The sequence below is a fragment of the Centruroides vittatus genome, unplaced genomic scaffold (assembly GCF_030686945.1).
Source record: "Centruroides vittatus isolate TY-2023 unplaced genomic scaffold, ASM3068694v2 contig_874, whole genome shotgun sequence".
Classification (NCBI taxonomy): Eukaryota; Metazoa; Arthropoda; class Arachnida; order Scorpiones; family Buthidae; genus Centruroides; species Centruroides vittatus.
Window position 1 is genome coordinate 2,066,451 of NW_027122566.1, and position 15,404 is coordinate 2,081,854.

The 15,404-nt window shown below is 27.8% G+C and overlaps 1 protein-coding gene across 1 annotated transcript in view; it reads left to right on the forward strand.

Annotated features, from left to right (window-relative positions):
* Positions 1-15,404, forward strand: part of LOC136982930 (RING finger and SPRY domain-containing protein 1-like) — a 97,773-nt gene that overhangs the window by 20,342 nt on the left and 62,027 nt on the right. The window contains exons 3-5 of the mRNA XM_067279508.1: positions 1,528-1,693; positions 5,091-5,217; positions 15,329-15,387. Coding sequence (XP_067135609.1) covers positions 1,528-1,693; positions 5,091-5,217; positions 15,329-15,387 — 352 coding nt within the window. The remainder of the gene's footprint in view (positions 1-1,527; positions 1,694-5,090; positions 5,218-15,328; positions 15,388-15,404) is intronic.

Consider the following 15,404-nt stretch of genomic DNA (forward strand, 5'->3'; position numbering starts at 1 on the left):
TTTCAATAATAGCAAACAACCAAATAGCAATTGCAAATGAGAACCATACAGTTATGCTAACATGTGAGTGAAAGTCACTTTCTAGGCAGTATTTGTATGTCTGTTTGCTTTAAACTGGGATTGCATTCTATTTAACACATGCTGTACTTGTATGATGATATACAAATATTCCAATAATTGACTACATTTTAAAGATTTTTATGAAAATTTAGCTAATACAGTAAATTTTTCTAGATATCAAACCTCTTTACATCATTTATCAAATTAATATTTTGGCCCAGATTAACTCCATATGATACCATAGCAGATGCACTTCTCAAATTTTCAATCTTCCTCCATATATTTTCACAAATATTCTACTCAGTTTCAAAATTTGCAGGATATTTTTATCATTATCATTTTTCCATGTTTTATACCTAAAAAAAAAAATCATTATTTAAAAACATGTTTTGGCATTGATTGTAATATAATAATAATAAAAAGCAGTAGTCCCCCTTTCAGTTTAACTATTGTAAATTTACCAAACATACTTTTATTCTTTTTTTCAATTTATTATGGATAAATATCTAGAATAGAAGTAGTGACACTACATTCTAAGAAATAGAACATCTTAATTTCAGCAGGTTTATTGAAAATACAGTAAAACTGAAGTGTTTAAACAGTTTTCATTTTGTTTTTTAATTTTATATGCAGAGTTTATATATAGTATCAAGAATATTTAGTTGGACAAGACACATTTATTTCTTTAGATGATCTATAAAATCAGCTTTAAAAATATGCTTTATGCAATATTAAGGTGCTCAAAAAGTTTTTGTACTTGTCTGGATCTGCTTTTATATTTAAACATCTTTTTACGTTCATGTTAAAGAAAAGACAGATGCTATCAACAGATGTTAAATTAAATAATTTTAAAATAATTGATGATGGAAAAAGATGGACATAGCAAAGTTGTTTAAAATACCACCTTTGACATTTTGATTGTGAAGAAATGTACAGAAATAGCAGTTGCATCACAACTTCATCCCTAATTGGAAGTGATATCAGAAAGTAAAAAATGAAGAGCTAGATAAACTTGTACTTGATTGGTTAATCGAAGCCAGAGCTAAAAGTCTTCTAGTGTTAGGACTGATCTTGCCACAAAATATCATTTTAATAACGTATTTGCAATGTTTCCATTGACTGTGAATTATTTGTTTTCCAATGAAGTTTTTATAGTAAAAACATTTTTAAAAGTTTTAATTGTACAGCATAAACTCTATTAAAGCATAATTTTGATTTTATTTTGTATGTATATGAAGTTCTGCCATGTTTGTTTACTTTTCCATAGATATCTGCAAATCTATCATTAAGTTTTTTGTAGTAAACCTCTATATATCCATTAAAATTGTTTAATATTAATTTTAATCATTAGTATATTACTATTTTTGAACTATATTTTCTAATCAGAAGAAAAATTTGATTGCTACATTTTATATTTATCTTGAGAATATTTAATAATTGAATTGTAATAAGACAATCTCATTTTAGTGATCAAGAACCTCCACCCTCAATGGTAAAACTTCATGTAATAGCAGAAAAAGAAAATGGTTGGTTAACTGTTGTCAATTCTATGGTTCATGTTATTCCTATGGATGACCCACTTGGTCCTGCAGTTATAACTTTATTACTGGATGATTGTCCATTACCAACAAAAGTATGAGTTGTTTTTTTCTTTTCATGATAAAATATGTATCTTAAGAGTGTAAAATTGAATTATAAAATATAAATATATATATTTTTGTAGTGTTTATATTATTCAAAAATTATGAAAACAAATATGCAATAGTATAGCAAAGATTCCATATTTTATTACTTTTTATATTACATATTATTAGAATATAGCTTCTATATTTATATTTATGATGATTATTTCAAATATTTTATCATATTATGTTTTCTAAATATATCAGTTTTATAAATATCAGGGAAAAAGATATAAATTAAGCATTTTTTCCTCTAAATTTTATCTTTACTTTTTTAATGAAATTAAATCTAATTTAAATTCCATAGAATAAAAAAAATTATATTATTATCTTTAAAATATTATTATTTTGAAGCATTTATTTTTTGCAAGCTTTTTGATTATTTTTTTAAATTGAATATTTTTTGTATGGATATATGAATTGATATACATGATACTCATGTAACTGGAGGGAAAGTGGCAATTCTACATGAAATACTGAATCAAAAATATAGAATAAAATTTTTTTGTACAAGGCTTTGTTTCCAAGAAAAATGACTTTGAAAGTTTATCAAGTATGTATGTACTTGATCAAGATTCAAATTAATGGATTTCATGTAGATTATCTCTACTAATGTTTGTATGCATCAAATGGGTCGAGTAGTGAGGGCAGATGTGACCTCCTTGTTGGTGAAGTGGTTGAAAAGAAGTATTCTGAAAGATTTTGTTCTGCTCTCTAAATAACTCTCCTGTTGGAATGCCAGTGATTAGGATATCAGTCTTTGTAATAATTAGTTGTGGCAGAAGCATTGTCACCAAATGCACTTAATGCAAGAATCATGTTCATATACTCTCAATTGCGGTATGCAGTTATTTCAGCACTATGAAATAAACAGCATTATGAAAAACTTTGACTTTGAAAATATAAGAGAAGGGTAAGAATGATACAAAAAAACATAGTCAGCGGTGTTTTTAAATATGTCAAGTAACACAATAATGTTTTCAAAACACTTGACTGTAAAAATATCACAGTGATATCCATTCAGTTGAATCTTGATCAGGTGCATATGCACTCAAAAAACTTTCAAAGCCAATTTACTTGGAAACAAAGCCTCACATGAAAAAATTATATTCTATATTTTTGATTCAGTATTTCATGTAGAATCATTACCTACTGACTTGTACCACCAGTTACATGATGCATTGTATATTATATATGTAAGTGCAATATTTCTATTATTTATTAATGAGCATTATCAATAGCATAATATAAAGGAATATCTTGGTATGATAGTCATATTCCTCTTTTGTGAATAGTTAAATTATCTATTTGTAAATAATTATTGTTATTGTCAAATCACATATGTTATTATACATACACTTAACACCTTATTCTTGCCGAGAAATATAAATTTATTTAAATCAAACAAACGTTTTCAGCCTGATTCACAGGCCATCATCAGGTTTAGAATACATTCGAATTAAATTCTATCCTTGGAACACAAAATTCAAATTCAAATAAAATACATTTAAACAGAATATAAATAGCCAACATAAATACAAATAAAACTAAAACATAAAATATACATAAACATGCAACAAATGAATATATAAGTATTAATAAATGCAATACTAAGACATTCAATAAAACTGTTACAACGATTGGTTAGAGCCCTTATTAAACTTCTTAACCATGAACTTCCATGCAGAGGGAAGACTTTCTGCGTCCCTCGCATTTAGACAGCCTTCTTGCAATCTACTCCTATAAATCTGCAACTTCTCTGCCGTCAATGCCAAAGATGGAGAAGATAAAGGATTTATGATGGTCGCCTCATTCCATTTAACTATAGCTCCTGGCGCTTGTGCCATTTGGGACAAAATTGTTGCATTAGACCCCTTTCTGATATTATAACTATGCTCCTTGATTCTAAGCCCTAAACTTCTAGTGGTTACTCCAATATAGTCTTTTTTAACGTCCAATTGCATGTTCTCATACGGAATTTTATAAACTCCTGCTTTCTCTTCCGATTTTATATCATCTTTATCATTTCTGAGGATTTTGTATAAATTAGGCGCCCTTTTTAAAAGCATTCTCGAACCTTTTCTGTGTGCAATCTCCTTCATGACCGCATTCATACTTTCGTTATACGTAAATTTTACGCTTCTATTGGGAGCATTTTTAAAAAACTTTTTCTTGATGTTGGCTTCGTATTTCTTAACTATTCCCAGAATTGCACTTTTTTGGTAACCTAGGGCCTTGGCTACGTTTATTATTCTATTTATTTCTTTCCTCCTGTCTTGTACCCTTTCACAATACAAAAATGCCCTTCTTATTAAAGCTCTGAAAGCCGCAATTTTATATTTATACGGATCCTTAGATTGGGAGGGAATATACAAAGGGCTGTGGGATGGTTTAATAAAAACGTTGGTGGACAGGTGGCCTTTTTTGAATGTAATATCAATGTCGAGAAAATGCAGATTCAATGAACTCTTCTGTTCCAATCTTAAAGTAAGGCCATCGTTGTTATCGTTGATCTTTTAAAAAGGGCGCCTAATTTATACAAAATCCTCAGAAATGATAAAGATGATATAAAATCGGAAGAGAAAGCAGGAGTTTATAAAATTCCGTATGAGAACATGCAATTGGACGTTAAAAAAGACTATATTGGAGTAACCACTAGAAGTTTAGGGCTTAGAATCAAGGAGCATAGTTATAATATCAGAAAGGGGTCTAATGCAACAATTTTGTCCCAAATGGCACAAGCGCCAGGAGCTATAGTTAAATGGAATGAGGCGACCATCATAAATCCTTTATCTTCTCCATCTTTGGCATTGACGGCAGAGAAGTTGCAGATTTATAGGAGTAGATTGCAAGAAGGCTGTCTAAATGCGAGGGACGCAGAAAGTCTTCCCTCTGCATGGAAGTTCATGGTTAAGAAGTTTAATAAGGGCTCTAACCAATCGTTGTAACAGTTTTATTGAATGTCTTAGTATTGCATTTATTAATACTTATATATTCATTTGTTGCATGTTTATGTATATTTTGTTTTAGTTTTATTTGTATTTATGTTGGCTATTTATATTCTGTTTAAATGTATTTTATTTGAATTTGAATTTTGTGTTCCAAGGATAGAATTTAATTCGAATGTATTCTAAACCTGATGATGGCCTGTGAATCAGGCTGAAAACGTTTGTTTGATTTAAATAAATTTATATTTCTCGGCAAGAATAAGGTGTTAAGTGTATGTATATCTATGATTTGCTGAGTGCTTTGTGTTATTATCACATATGTTATTTTCTATAATGTTATATCTGAAAGTTACTATTATATTTTTTTAAATTAGTAAGTAGTTCTCAATTTATTTTACAGGAATCCGTTGCACTGTTACCTGGAATGTTTAAATTATCAAGTGATTTATCTGTAACTGGAAAAGTAGATCCTACCACTCATCGAAATATCTGTGTAGTATTAGGCTGCATTGCTGAAAAACTGGCAGGTAAGTTAAAAAACAATGAAATAAAAGATGCTAATTTATAAACATGTTAAACATACATTTGTTACTCGTGATAACTATTGGATGGTTCGGAAAGTAATTTCGTTTTTTTCATAGAAAAATAAACGCAATATTCTTATAATAAATAAATATTTTATTGAATTATATATTGACCATTTTGGTCAAATATCTGTTGTCATTGTTTCTGGTAGTAGCATGATTTCACATTAATAAAAATGTTGATCGTTTTTTACAAAAAACTGATTCAAGTGATTTTTGACATTGTCATTTCAAGTAAATGCCTTGCAGTTAAAAAAAATTTATATAGACTGGAACAAGTAATCATCTGAGTGTGCCCAATCTGGCAAATATGGTTGGTGTGATAACACATCCCATCTAAGCTATAACAGTTTCTGATGAGTTACCAAACTTGTGTGAAATTTGGCATTATCATGGTAAAACACTACACTTTGTTTGTAGATCAATTCTGGTTTTTTCTGTTTGATGATATTACTCAATTTGTTTACTCCGATGGCAGTACGCTTTCGAATCAATTGTTAAATTGTCTGGTAAAAGCTCCAAAAAAAAATTCTTTAAAATCCAACCATAGAGAGCATCTCTCGTTAATAACATGTGGAAGCCATATATCGAGCTTTGAAACGAAACCAATTTGCTTTAAGTAATAATAAATGGTTCAATTTAACAGATTTAATCTCAGTGATTTCACGTGTTGTTATACAGCAGATTGCTTCAATCAGTACCTTTATTTTGTTTTCATTGGCTTCAAATGGCCATCCAGAATGTATTTTCATTATTAAAATTGCCAGAATGTAATTTTGTAAACCAGTTTTGGCACTGTCTTTCTCTCAACACATCTTCTCCAAACATGTACCACAAGTTTTTTCTTGTTTGAACAGCATTTTGATTTTTTAGTTATAAAAAAGCAAAATATGCTGAAAATGATGCTTTTGATTTTCCGTATTTGATGGGTCACTGAAAAAAAACAATTGTACAGAATCAAACAAAATTTTTTACAAATAAGCCTTAAAATGTCAGCTGTCAAAGTATATAATAAAAATGTGGTTTAAAATAAAATTGGCTGGTAAAAATACATCTAATTCCTCTAGTAATAAAAAACGAAATTACTTTTTGAACAACCCAGTATTATATAAGAATATTTATATACTAGTTCTTCTGTTTTTGTTATATTTATTATTTTAATTCACTCTATATTTTTGATAACATAGTTTATCCAAAAAATAATTGGTGTAAGATAAATAATGTATCTTAGAAAATTTTAGACTTTTCTATAATATACACACTCACGAACAAAAAATAAGCATAATCATTAATTTGATCTGTCTTAGGAACTACTGATCAGAATAGCATAAATCCTAACATACAACAGAGCATTGTATTCTTTATGCAACAAAACAATTGAAAAGCAAAAATTTAATTTAAATTACATCAAGTCAAAAACAAGAAAAAGTACTAAGCATTGTTGTAAATCTTCCTGAATAGTAAATGATTGATATGACTTATGCTAATTATAATGTTACTTATCAGTTCTATTAGGAGCAAAGTCCATTCTTAAACAAGTGCATCTTGATGATAACTGATTTGTAAGTTACTGTAATTAACAACGTAATGGCATGTACAGTACCATCTCCCAAGAAAGGATTACTCAGTAATAGGCAAAATACCCTCATACCCCAGCTGCTGATAATTTTTAAGTTGATTTCACTCAATGTGTATCATATATTATACATTACATGTTGTATACGTAGATAGGTCTACATCAAACATGTATAAAGTTTTGACCATTTTAGCATTGAATCCAGAAATGTAACAGTATTGTATATGCATATTTAAAGACAAAAGTAATGTTAAAGGACTTTGTCTACTCAATATAATTGGTAGATGGCATATTAGTGGAGGGTTTCGTATGCTTTTACCTATTAGTATGATCTATTTCATTACATGTTTTTGGCAGTCAGTAAGCATGGCATGTTATCAGAGGTGTTTATCAAGGTTTGATTGTATTAATTTTCCATTAATTATATATCTGCTATGATGAAAGAAAAATATAAATATTTTTAATTTTAAAATAAAAGAATTATAATTTTAAAAGTATTAAATCAATAATCCAAATTGAAAATAAGTTACACAATATATAATAACATTTTTAAACATCAGAGTTTAAGTTTATTTAAATTTATTAATAATTAATATTAGCAACAGATGGCATTATGTTAGCTTGTATTTAAATTCTACATGTATAAAATTATTTAATTAGTCTAGTCATATTCTAGTGATTTGATTCATCATCCCATATGTTTATTGACAAAATAAAACTGCTTTTTTATTAGATTTTAATCTAAATTTTATTAGACTGGGATTAAAACTTATGATCAGTATCTACATAATTAAAATCACTAAGTTTAAAGAGAACTATACTAGTCAGATGTTGTTTTAATTATACACATTACATATATATTTTAGCTATGCTTAAATTCATATATATATATATATATATATTTAAGCATAGCATTTTATATAGTATTTTTTGTGTTTTATTTTTATAGACACATTTGTAAATATTAAGTGTATATAAATATAGTTTTGCTACATGAATATAAGAAAGAAAAACAATAAATTTTAAATTCAAAACTTTAAAACTACTATTTATATTTTTTAGACCATAAATGAGAATTAGTTTTATTTATATTTTATGAAGAGTCACTGAATTCACATTTCATGATCTCTCAGAAAATCAAACTAGTTTTGCTCACATAGCTTTCCCTAATCTCAAGAAGAGTTGGATAGGTGAAATCTGAGACCAGATATGGAAACTTTAGGGACAGGTTGCCCCAATTAACTATATATGAACTTCCGATGCAAACCGGAAGGCACGTTATTTCAATTCAAAACTTTTCCCCTGAAAGCAGTTAATAGATGACCAGCACAACTATCGTTAAAGGAAATGTATGATGTCAAACCACAAAAATATTAAACAAATAATGAAACTATCAAAATTTGATATATTCTACATTTAAAACTAACCATAAACAGTGTGCCAAACAATGCAAAGTAATATTTAGAAACTGTAATGACTTAGAGTTGAAATCAGATTAATATTTATACAGTCAACTAAGGTAGTTTTTCAAAAATGACAAACAGCACACTTACTCAGAAAGCACTAACACTTTGTTTAGAAAATGTTGTAGATTCGTCAATTATGCATATTTTTTATTTCTATTGAAATATGTTCAAAAATTCTAATGCCTAAAAATTTTGAATGTAAAGAAATTCTTATGTCAATATCATTTTTTTTTTTTTTTTTTGCTGTTCTAATTCAGCTGAAAAATCTGATACTGAATAATTTTTTAAATTAAACTATACAGAATTAAACATTTTGTTTGTTGTTTGTTCACTACTGACTATGTCACAGAAGATACTAAAACTACAAACTCTTTATTATGGATAGTATTCTACTTCACAACAAATATTTTGTTTACTTCATTTCAAGATAAACATATATCACCAAAATAAGAAATATTACGATGAAATTTCTTAAAAAGTTTGGAGTGTCGAATCCATTCTTCACTTTAAATCCACCCCTGCATTCCTTTCATTTTTTGACTCATAAAAACATAAAAATTTTAAGTTCCAGGAATATCAATCCAGGTAGTGTCAATATCTTAATACAAAGGGATTTATAGATAACAGTGGGAATTTATATGTCTACAATTTTTTCAAATTGCAGTTCAATGAAGCCAGCTACACAAATAATTATTTTTGAATAAAACAATTTAAGCTTTTGATGTGTTTTTTAAATTAGTCTAGAGAGTAATGGATGATTTAGGGTGAAAACTACTTGTAAACAAAATATACTGTTCTATAACATTTTTACTTTGTTGGCTGTTATATTGATATATAACAGAGGGAAAGTATGGTGATTGGTCAAAACATGACTCAAGATTTTTACATTTTTGGACTTAGGACACCTTGAAATGTCAAGAAATGCAAAAAAGTTTGGGGGGGGGGTAATTTATGTGTGTGTTTGGGGAGCATGATTTTGTTTACCCTCTTCAAAGCTTAATAACTACTGTGCTTTTTGTCAAAAATTTCTGAAATTTTGCAGGGAGGTTTATGTATTAAGGGGTTGACCCTATTAAATTTTGGTGAGGATATGGGGAGATAATGAGGATCGTGTATCTCTGGTAGGGTTGGACTTAATGACAATTTTACTCATTATTAGCATTTACAATTTTTTTGTAAAACCTATCAAAATTAAGCTTTTTGTCATTTGATAATAGTTAAAAATATAAAGTTTTTAAACAAAATATAACAAATGGTACCTTCAAAATTTTAAATGTTGTCAGGAAAATTGAGTAACTCATTGCTGGTTTATTAAAATGGATGTTATTTTCAAAATAAATTAATTTATTTTTTTTATCAATCTCCAGAAAACTTATACAATACCATAATGTGCCATAATCCTTAAACTATGGTATTTCTGTTTACTCCATTAAAAATGAAGAATTTTACATGAAATGGTTATAGTCTTGGAAAAGTTCATTTTTATAATTTTCATACTTTTAAATTGGTTTTAAAATTTCAAAACATTATTACATGGCAATCAATATCTTATAAAATATCATCATCATCATCATCATCATCATCATCATTTATTGTCTATTGGAAGTTTCTTCCCTATTACAAGGGGGTTACATTTACATTGTTTACTTGTTTTTTACTTTACAATACTTTTGATTTTAATTTACACCTATTTTTTCACGAATACATTCCAAACATTTTTAATTTGAATCTTACAATTTTATTGTTCTATTTCATTAATAATAGCATATTTTAATACTTCATTAGTGTTAGTTTGTTTTGTTTTTATAAATGTCGATTATTTTACAAAAATAGTTATAAATTTTATATAAGTCTTTTTTACCCATTTTGTTGAAGTTTTTTAACAATTCTATTAGCGAGTTGCATTTATAAGTTCGAGTTATGTCATAGTGTTCACGAATATCGTTTAATTTTGGACATTTTAATATTAAATGATAAGGTGTTAAATCATCGGAGTTACATAAACATTTTGTTGATAAGCTTATGTAAGTGTTGTTAACATACAGCGAATATTTATTTAAACGAAGTTGTGCTATAAGGCGTTTTACATTCAAGTTTACCAAATACAACATATATGATTGAACTGATGGTATTTTAAATATATCTAAGTACCACGGATGATATTTACTGCTATGTAAGGAGAACTGATCTTTGTTTATGGATTGTGCCATAGCTGAGTTTAAAAGTAGTGAGTAGCCTGTTTTCCAATCTTGAATGTTATCTTGAAATAGTAGTTCTGATACTCCAAAAGAGTTGAAGATAGTTTTTAATTTGTTATGCCATAGCTGTTTATTTTTTTGAAGTTTACTTTGCTTGATGTTTTCATGATATAGAGCAATCAAATTGTTGTCACTATTGAATTTGAGTCTGTAATAAAATTTAATGATTCGTTTTAATATAAATGGGAAGGACCATATACGATTGGTTTCATGACATAGTGCATATCCGGGTATTGTCCGTTCTAACTGAAATAATCTGCGTAGATAGTAAATATGAAATCGTTCTAATTTGTAGAGATAATCCAAGCTCCAAATGGGACTGGCGTAAAATATCATTGGATTAATAATCGAATTGTAAAGTTTCATGTGTATTCTTAAGTCAGAAGTTTTCAATCTGCTGCATAAAAACAAAAGATCATCGATTGCTTGATTGACTTTATTGTTAAGTTTAGAAATGTGCGATTTAAATGTTAAGTTCCAGTCAAAATTAATTCCTAGGTAATTTATCTCATTGACAGTTTGTAGCAGGATATTTTCATGATAAATTTTTGTTTCATTAACAGATATTTTACTGTTGTTCCGAAAAATAATTATTTTAGTTTTACTTGGATTAACTGCTAAATATTTAGACTTAAAATGCGAATTTAATTGATTGATTTTCCTTTGGAGAGAAATTTTTGTCGGTGCTACCACAACCAAGTCATCAGCAAAGAGAATATAATGAAATGCTTTATTGCCTATGACTATACCATCGTTTACTTCAGAAAAAAGATGATCTATATCTTTCAAATAAAAGTTAAATAAATGTGGAGATAATGGATCTCCTTGAAGAATACCACGTGAATGCGTTAATGGTGGAAGAATGTTTTTACCGTGCTTAATCTTTATTTTATAATTTTGAAATAATATTGATATTGTTCCTGTAAATTGAGAACTAGCACCACTCTCCTTAAGTTTTTGTTGTAATAATGGTACATATACTGAATCGAATGCCTTTTTAATATCTATAAAAGCAGCATACACTTTTCTATGTTTTTTTACGAGATATATTTGAATAATCATTAGCAAAGTAAATATCGCAAATTCGGTGCCTTTATTTTTTGTATAAGCAAACTGAAATTCTGCTTCTAACTCGTTGATTTTGATCCAATGTTGAAATTTTTTTGCAAGTATCGAGGTAAAACATTTTCTAAGTGTAGATAACAAAGCTATAGGTCTATAGTTTTCTGGAGCCATCTGGTCTCCCTTTTTATAGATCATCGTCATGATTATGGAATTCCAAGATTCAGGATAGGACAATGTGCTGTACATAGCATTGAATATTTTCAATAATTTTATTTTAGATTCCGTTGGTAGCATTTTTAAGAATTTGGTTGGTATGTTATCATCCCCAGGGGTAGTATTGTTTTTTGTTTTTTGAATTACTTCGTCGAGTTCATTCATAGTCAAGTCAGCGTTTAAATAATCATCATAATAATTAATATTTCTTTCCATTGGAACTTTTAAATTTTTTATAATGAAGCTTTGATAAAATTTCTTCCAAGTTTCGAATCTTATACAAATGTTAATATCTCCTAGATTAGCTTTTGGTCGAAATTTTCGGATAGTATTCCAAAATATTTTGCTATTATTACTATTATTTATTAAATTTGATTCAATTCTACAAAAGTAGTTTTTCTTTTTCGTCTTAATTAAGTTATTGTAGATTCGTTTGGAGTTTTTGTAATTAATCAAATTTTCTTTATTAGGATTTTGCCTATAAATTTTTAAATCTTGTTGCTTTCGCAGTTTTTCTTTGTAACAATCAGAATCATACCAGATTTTTTTATTTTTATTTTGCGCGTATTTGTTATCCTTGTTTGATATTATATAATCATTCATGATATTCATCATTATTTTGTATACCTCTTCACAGTTATTGTTAGTTACTTCTAGCATATTTTTAAACCGATTTCCAATTTCGGACTCATAATTGGCCAATTTGTACTTTATCTTGAAGTTGTTGTTATATATATAATCCGAATTCTCAAAAGGAAATAAACAGAATTTTGCTATTGTAGGAAAATGATCTGAAATATCGAAATTCGTAGTCTGAAATTCTACACAACAATCTAAGAATAATTCAGAGCAAATTGTGAAATCTATGGTCGAAGCACCCGTATTAGTCAAGCAAGTATGTTCAGCTGGAATATCCTGTTGAATTCTGCCGTTAAGAAGAAACAATCTGTGTTCTGTTAGCAACTCGATAAAGTTTTTACCCAATCTGTTGGTTTGTTTATCTTTCGAAAGACGTTTATTAGATATATTGAAATTGGCACCTTTATATTTTGAATCTATTAACTCACCAATCCTTGCATTAAAATCTCCCACTACCAAAATGAGTGGAGAAATATGACTCCAACTTTCTAATGTTTTAAACATATTTTTTAAAGTACTTAGATCATCAGGCGGAATATAAGCAATTAATAATGTTATTAAATTATTCGTTTTATTTACCAAAGTAGGCTTCTGTAATGAGATAAGAAGTAGCATATAATTGTTGAATTTTTTTATGTCAATTATTTTACCAAGGTTCTTTTTTATAAGGATACATATACCTCCGCTTGGACGGCCTGGACCTGTAGGTTTTTGTGCTTGGATCGATTCCACTATAAAGTTATTGAAAAATTTTGTTTTATAATACAAATTCGAAGTAATCCAAGTTTCAGTAATTGCTAAAATATCCGGTTCGTATTTAACACAAAAGTTATTTATTAGTGACGTTTTATTTTTTATTCCTTGGCCATTCCAGTTAGCAATGGAAACCATTTGATTATTCTTTATGACTTTGTTATGTTGCGTATATTTTTGCTTAACATGATATCAACTGTCTGTATTTATTTGATTACTATAAGGACGAAAATTATTTACATAAACCAATTTGCTCAATTTTAGGCTATATGTTATTTTTTCTTGGTTTATCGTTAATATATCATTACGGAGTTTAACTTGGTCTTTTTGTTTTCGTAATTCATGAAGTATTGGGAGTAAATTTTTCTTTCTTATCCGTGAGTTTTTAGTCAAATCTGGGGATATTTGCATGTCTTCCCATTCTTCTAATGCGTTTTTTTTGTTGTTTCTTTTGAATAAAGGTATAGAAAAATTTATCACGAAGTTGCTTATTGCTGAATGTTATTCTTACTGTTGTATTAGGTTTCTTAGTTATTAAGTTTGTTTCTGTTATCTCAGTTTGGGCTATATCGTGAATGTTTAGTACGTTAGTCATAAAGTTATATACCTCTAACGTAGATATGGATTTCGAGCTTGGATATTTGTATACAATTATTTTTTTATAATTATAATCATTAATTAAAGAGTCTATTTTAAATTGCGTTAGTTCATTTTCACTTTTTTGATTTTCTAGTTGTTGTTTTAAATTTTTAATTTCTTCCTCCATATATATCTGTCTTTCCTTAGTCTCACGTATATCTTGACATATTCGTTCTACGTCTTCTTTTATATAGACCATTTGTTCTAACAATTTATCATTTGAAGCATTTATTAAATCTGATATTTTAGTCCATAGAAGTGCAGTTGTGGTGTCAAGTTGACTTGCCGAATTAGTAAGAAGACTTGAATTAATATTAGGTGACTCACCTGTTGAGCCTAATGAATTCTGCTGACCGGGTTCCATATTTTGATTTGAGAATTCTTTTGTTCCTTCTTGTGAATCACTTTTCGGTTGTGTTCCGTAATCCGTAATGAGTTTGGAGCTTGAAGTGCTTGGTTGAGCTTGTTTGTTCTCTGTCCTCGTTCTGGTCAGTGGAGGTCTTCCACGCCTGACTGGAGATCTTTGCATATTATTATTTTTATGTATTATTGCTTTTTCCTTTACCTTCACTTAGTTAGTGTTAGTTTAAACTTGTTTAATAATAAGTTAATCAAATAAACAGTAATTCACCACTTCGCTGCACAAATGAAAGGTTCACAGAAAAAGTCACTCGCAGTGCCGACGTTCAAACACACCCCCCATATCTTATAAAATATTAAATAAAATGTTTGTTCTTTTTAATTAAAATATATTTAATGTATTGCATATACTTGAAGAGAATAAGAAATGGTAAAGAAAAACAAATAATGTAGGAAAGTATCTATAAATATTTGTTTATTTATTTATTGACAAATTTAGAAAAAGTATTTTACTTAAATTACATAAATAAAAGTAATTGAATTAATATAATGAACAGATAAAATTTACAATAATTTTTCTATAAATAAATATCAGTTTGAATTTATGATTAATAAATAAAACATTTTATATAGCAACTATGATTATCTTTATTTACAACTAATTAGACTTGATTCATGTACAGAAAACATTATTTCATTATAAACTTTTTACATTAGACATATAATTTACATTGAGTTTTAAAATACAGAATTACATTTTATAGAAATGTTGGACTTTCTGATTGATGATTAATGTCAAGGAAATAGAAATGAGTAATTTCCTGTTGATATAAATTTTACTTTAAAATATTAAATATAAATATTTGAATACTTTTTATGTTTTATTAAAATGTTAAATAATTCCATGAAAAAGTTAAGTGGAATGTTTGATCCTGACCTTTGAAAATTTATTACCATTTTTAAATGTTATAAACATGGTTTGTTTTAAATAAAATATCCAATTATCAAAATTTGGTAATGAATATTTTTACTTTTTTATAATGAATAATAATAACCAGTGTTTAAGATCTAAATATATTTTTTAGGTCCTAGCAGCATAGCTTTACTGACTAAAGGAACTTTAGAATATCTTATTACAAATTTGGTGAGCTATTATATTTA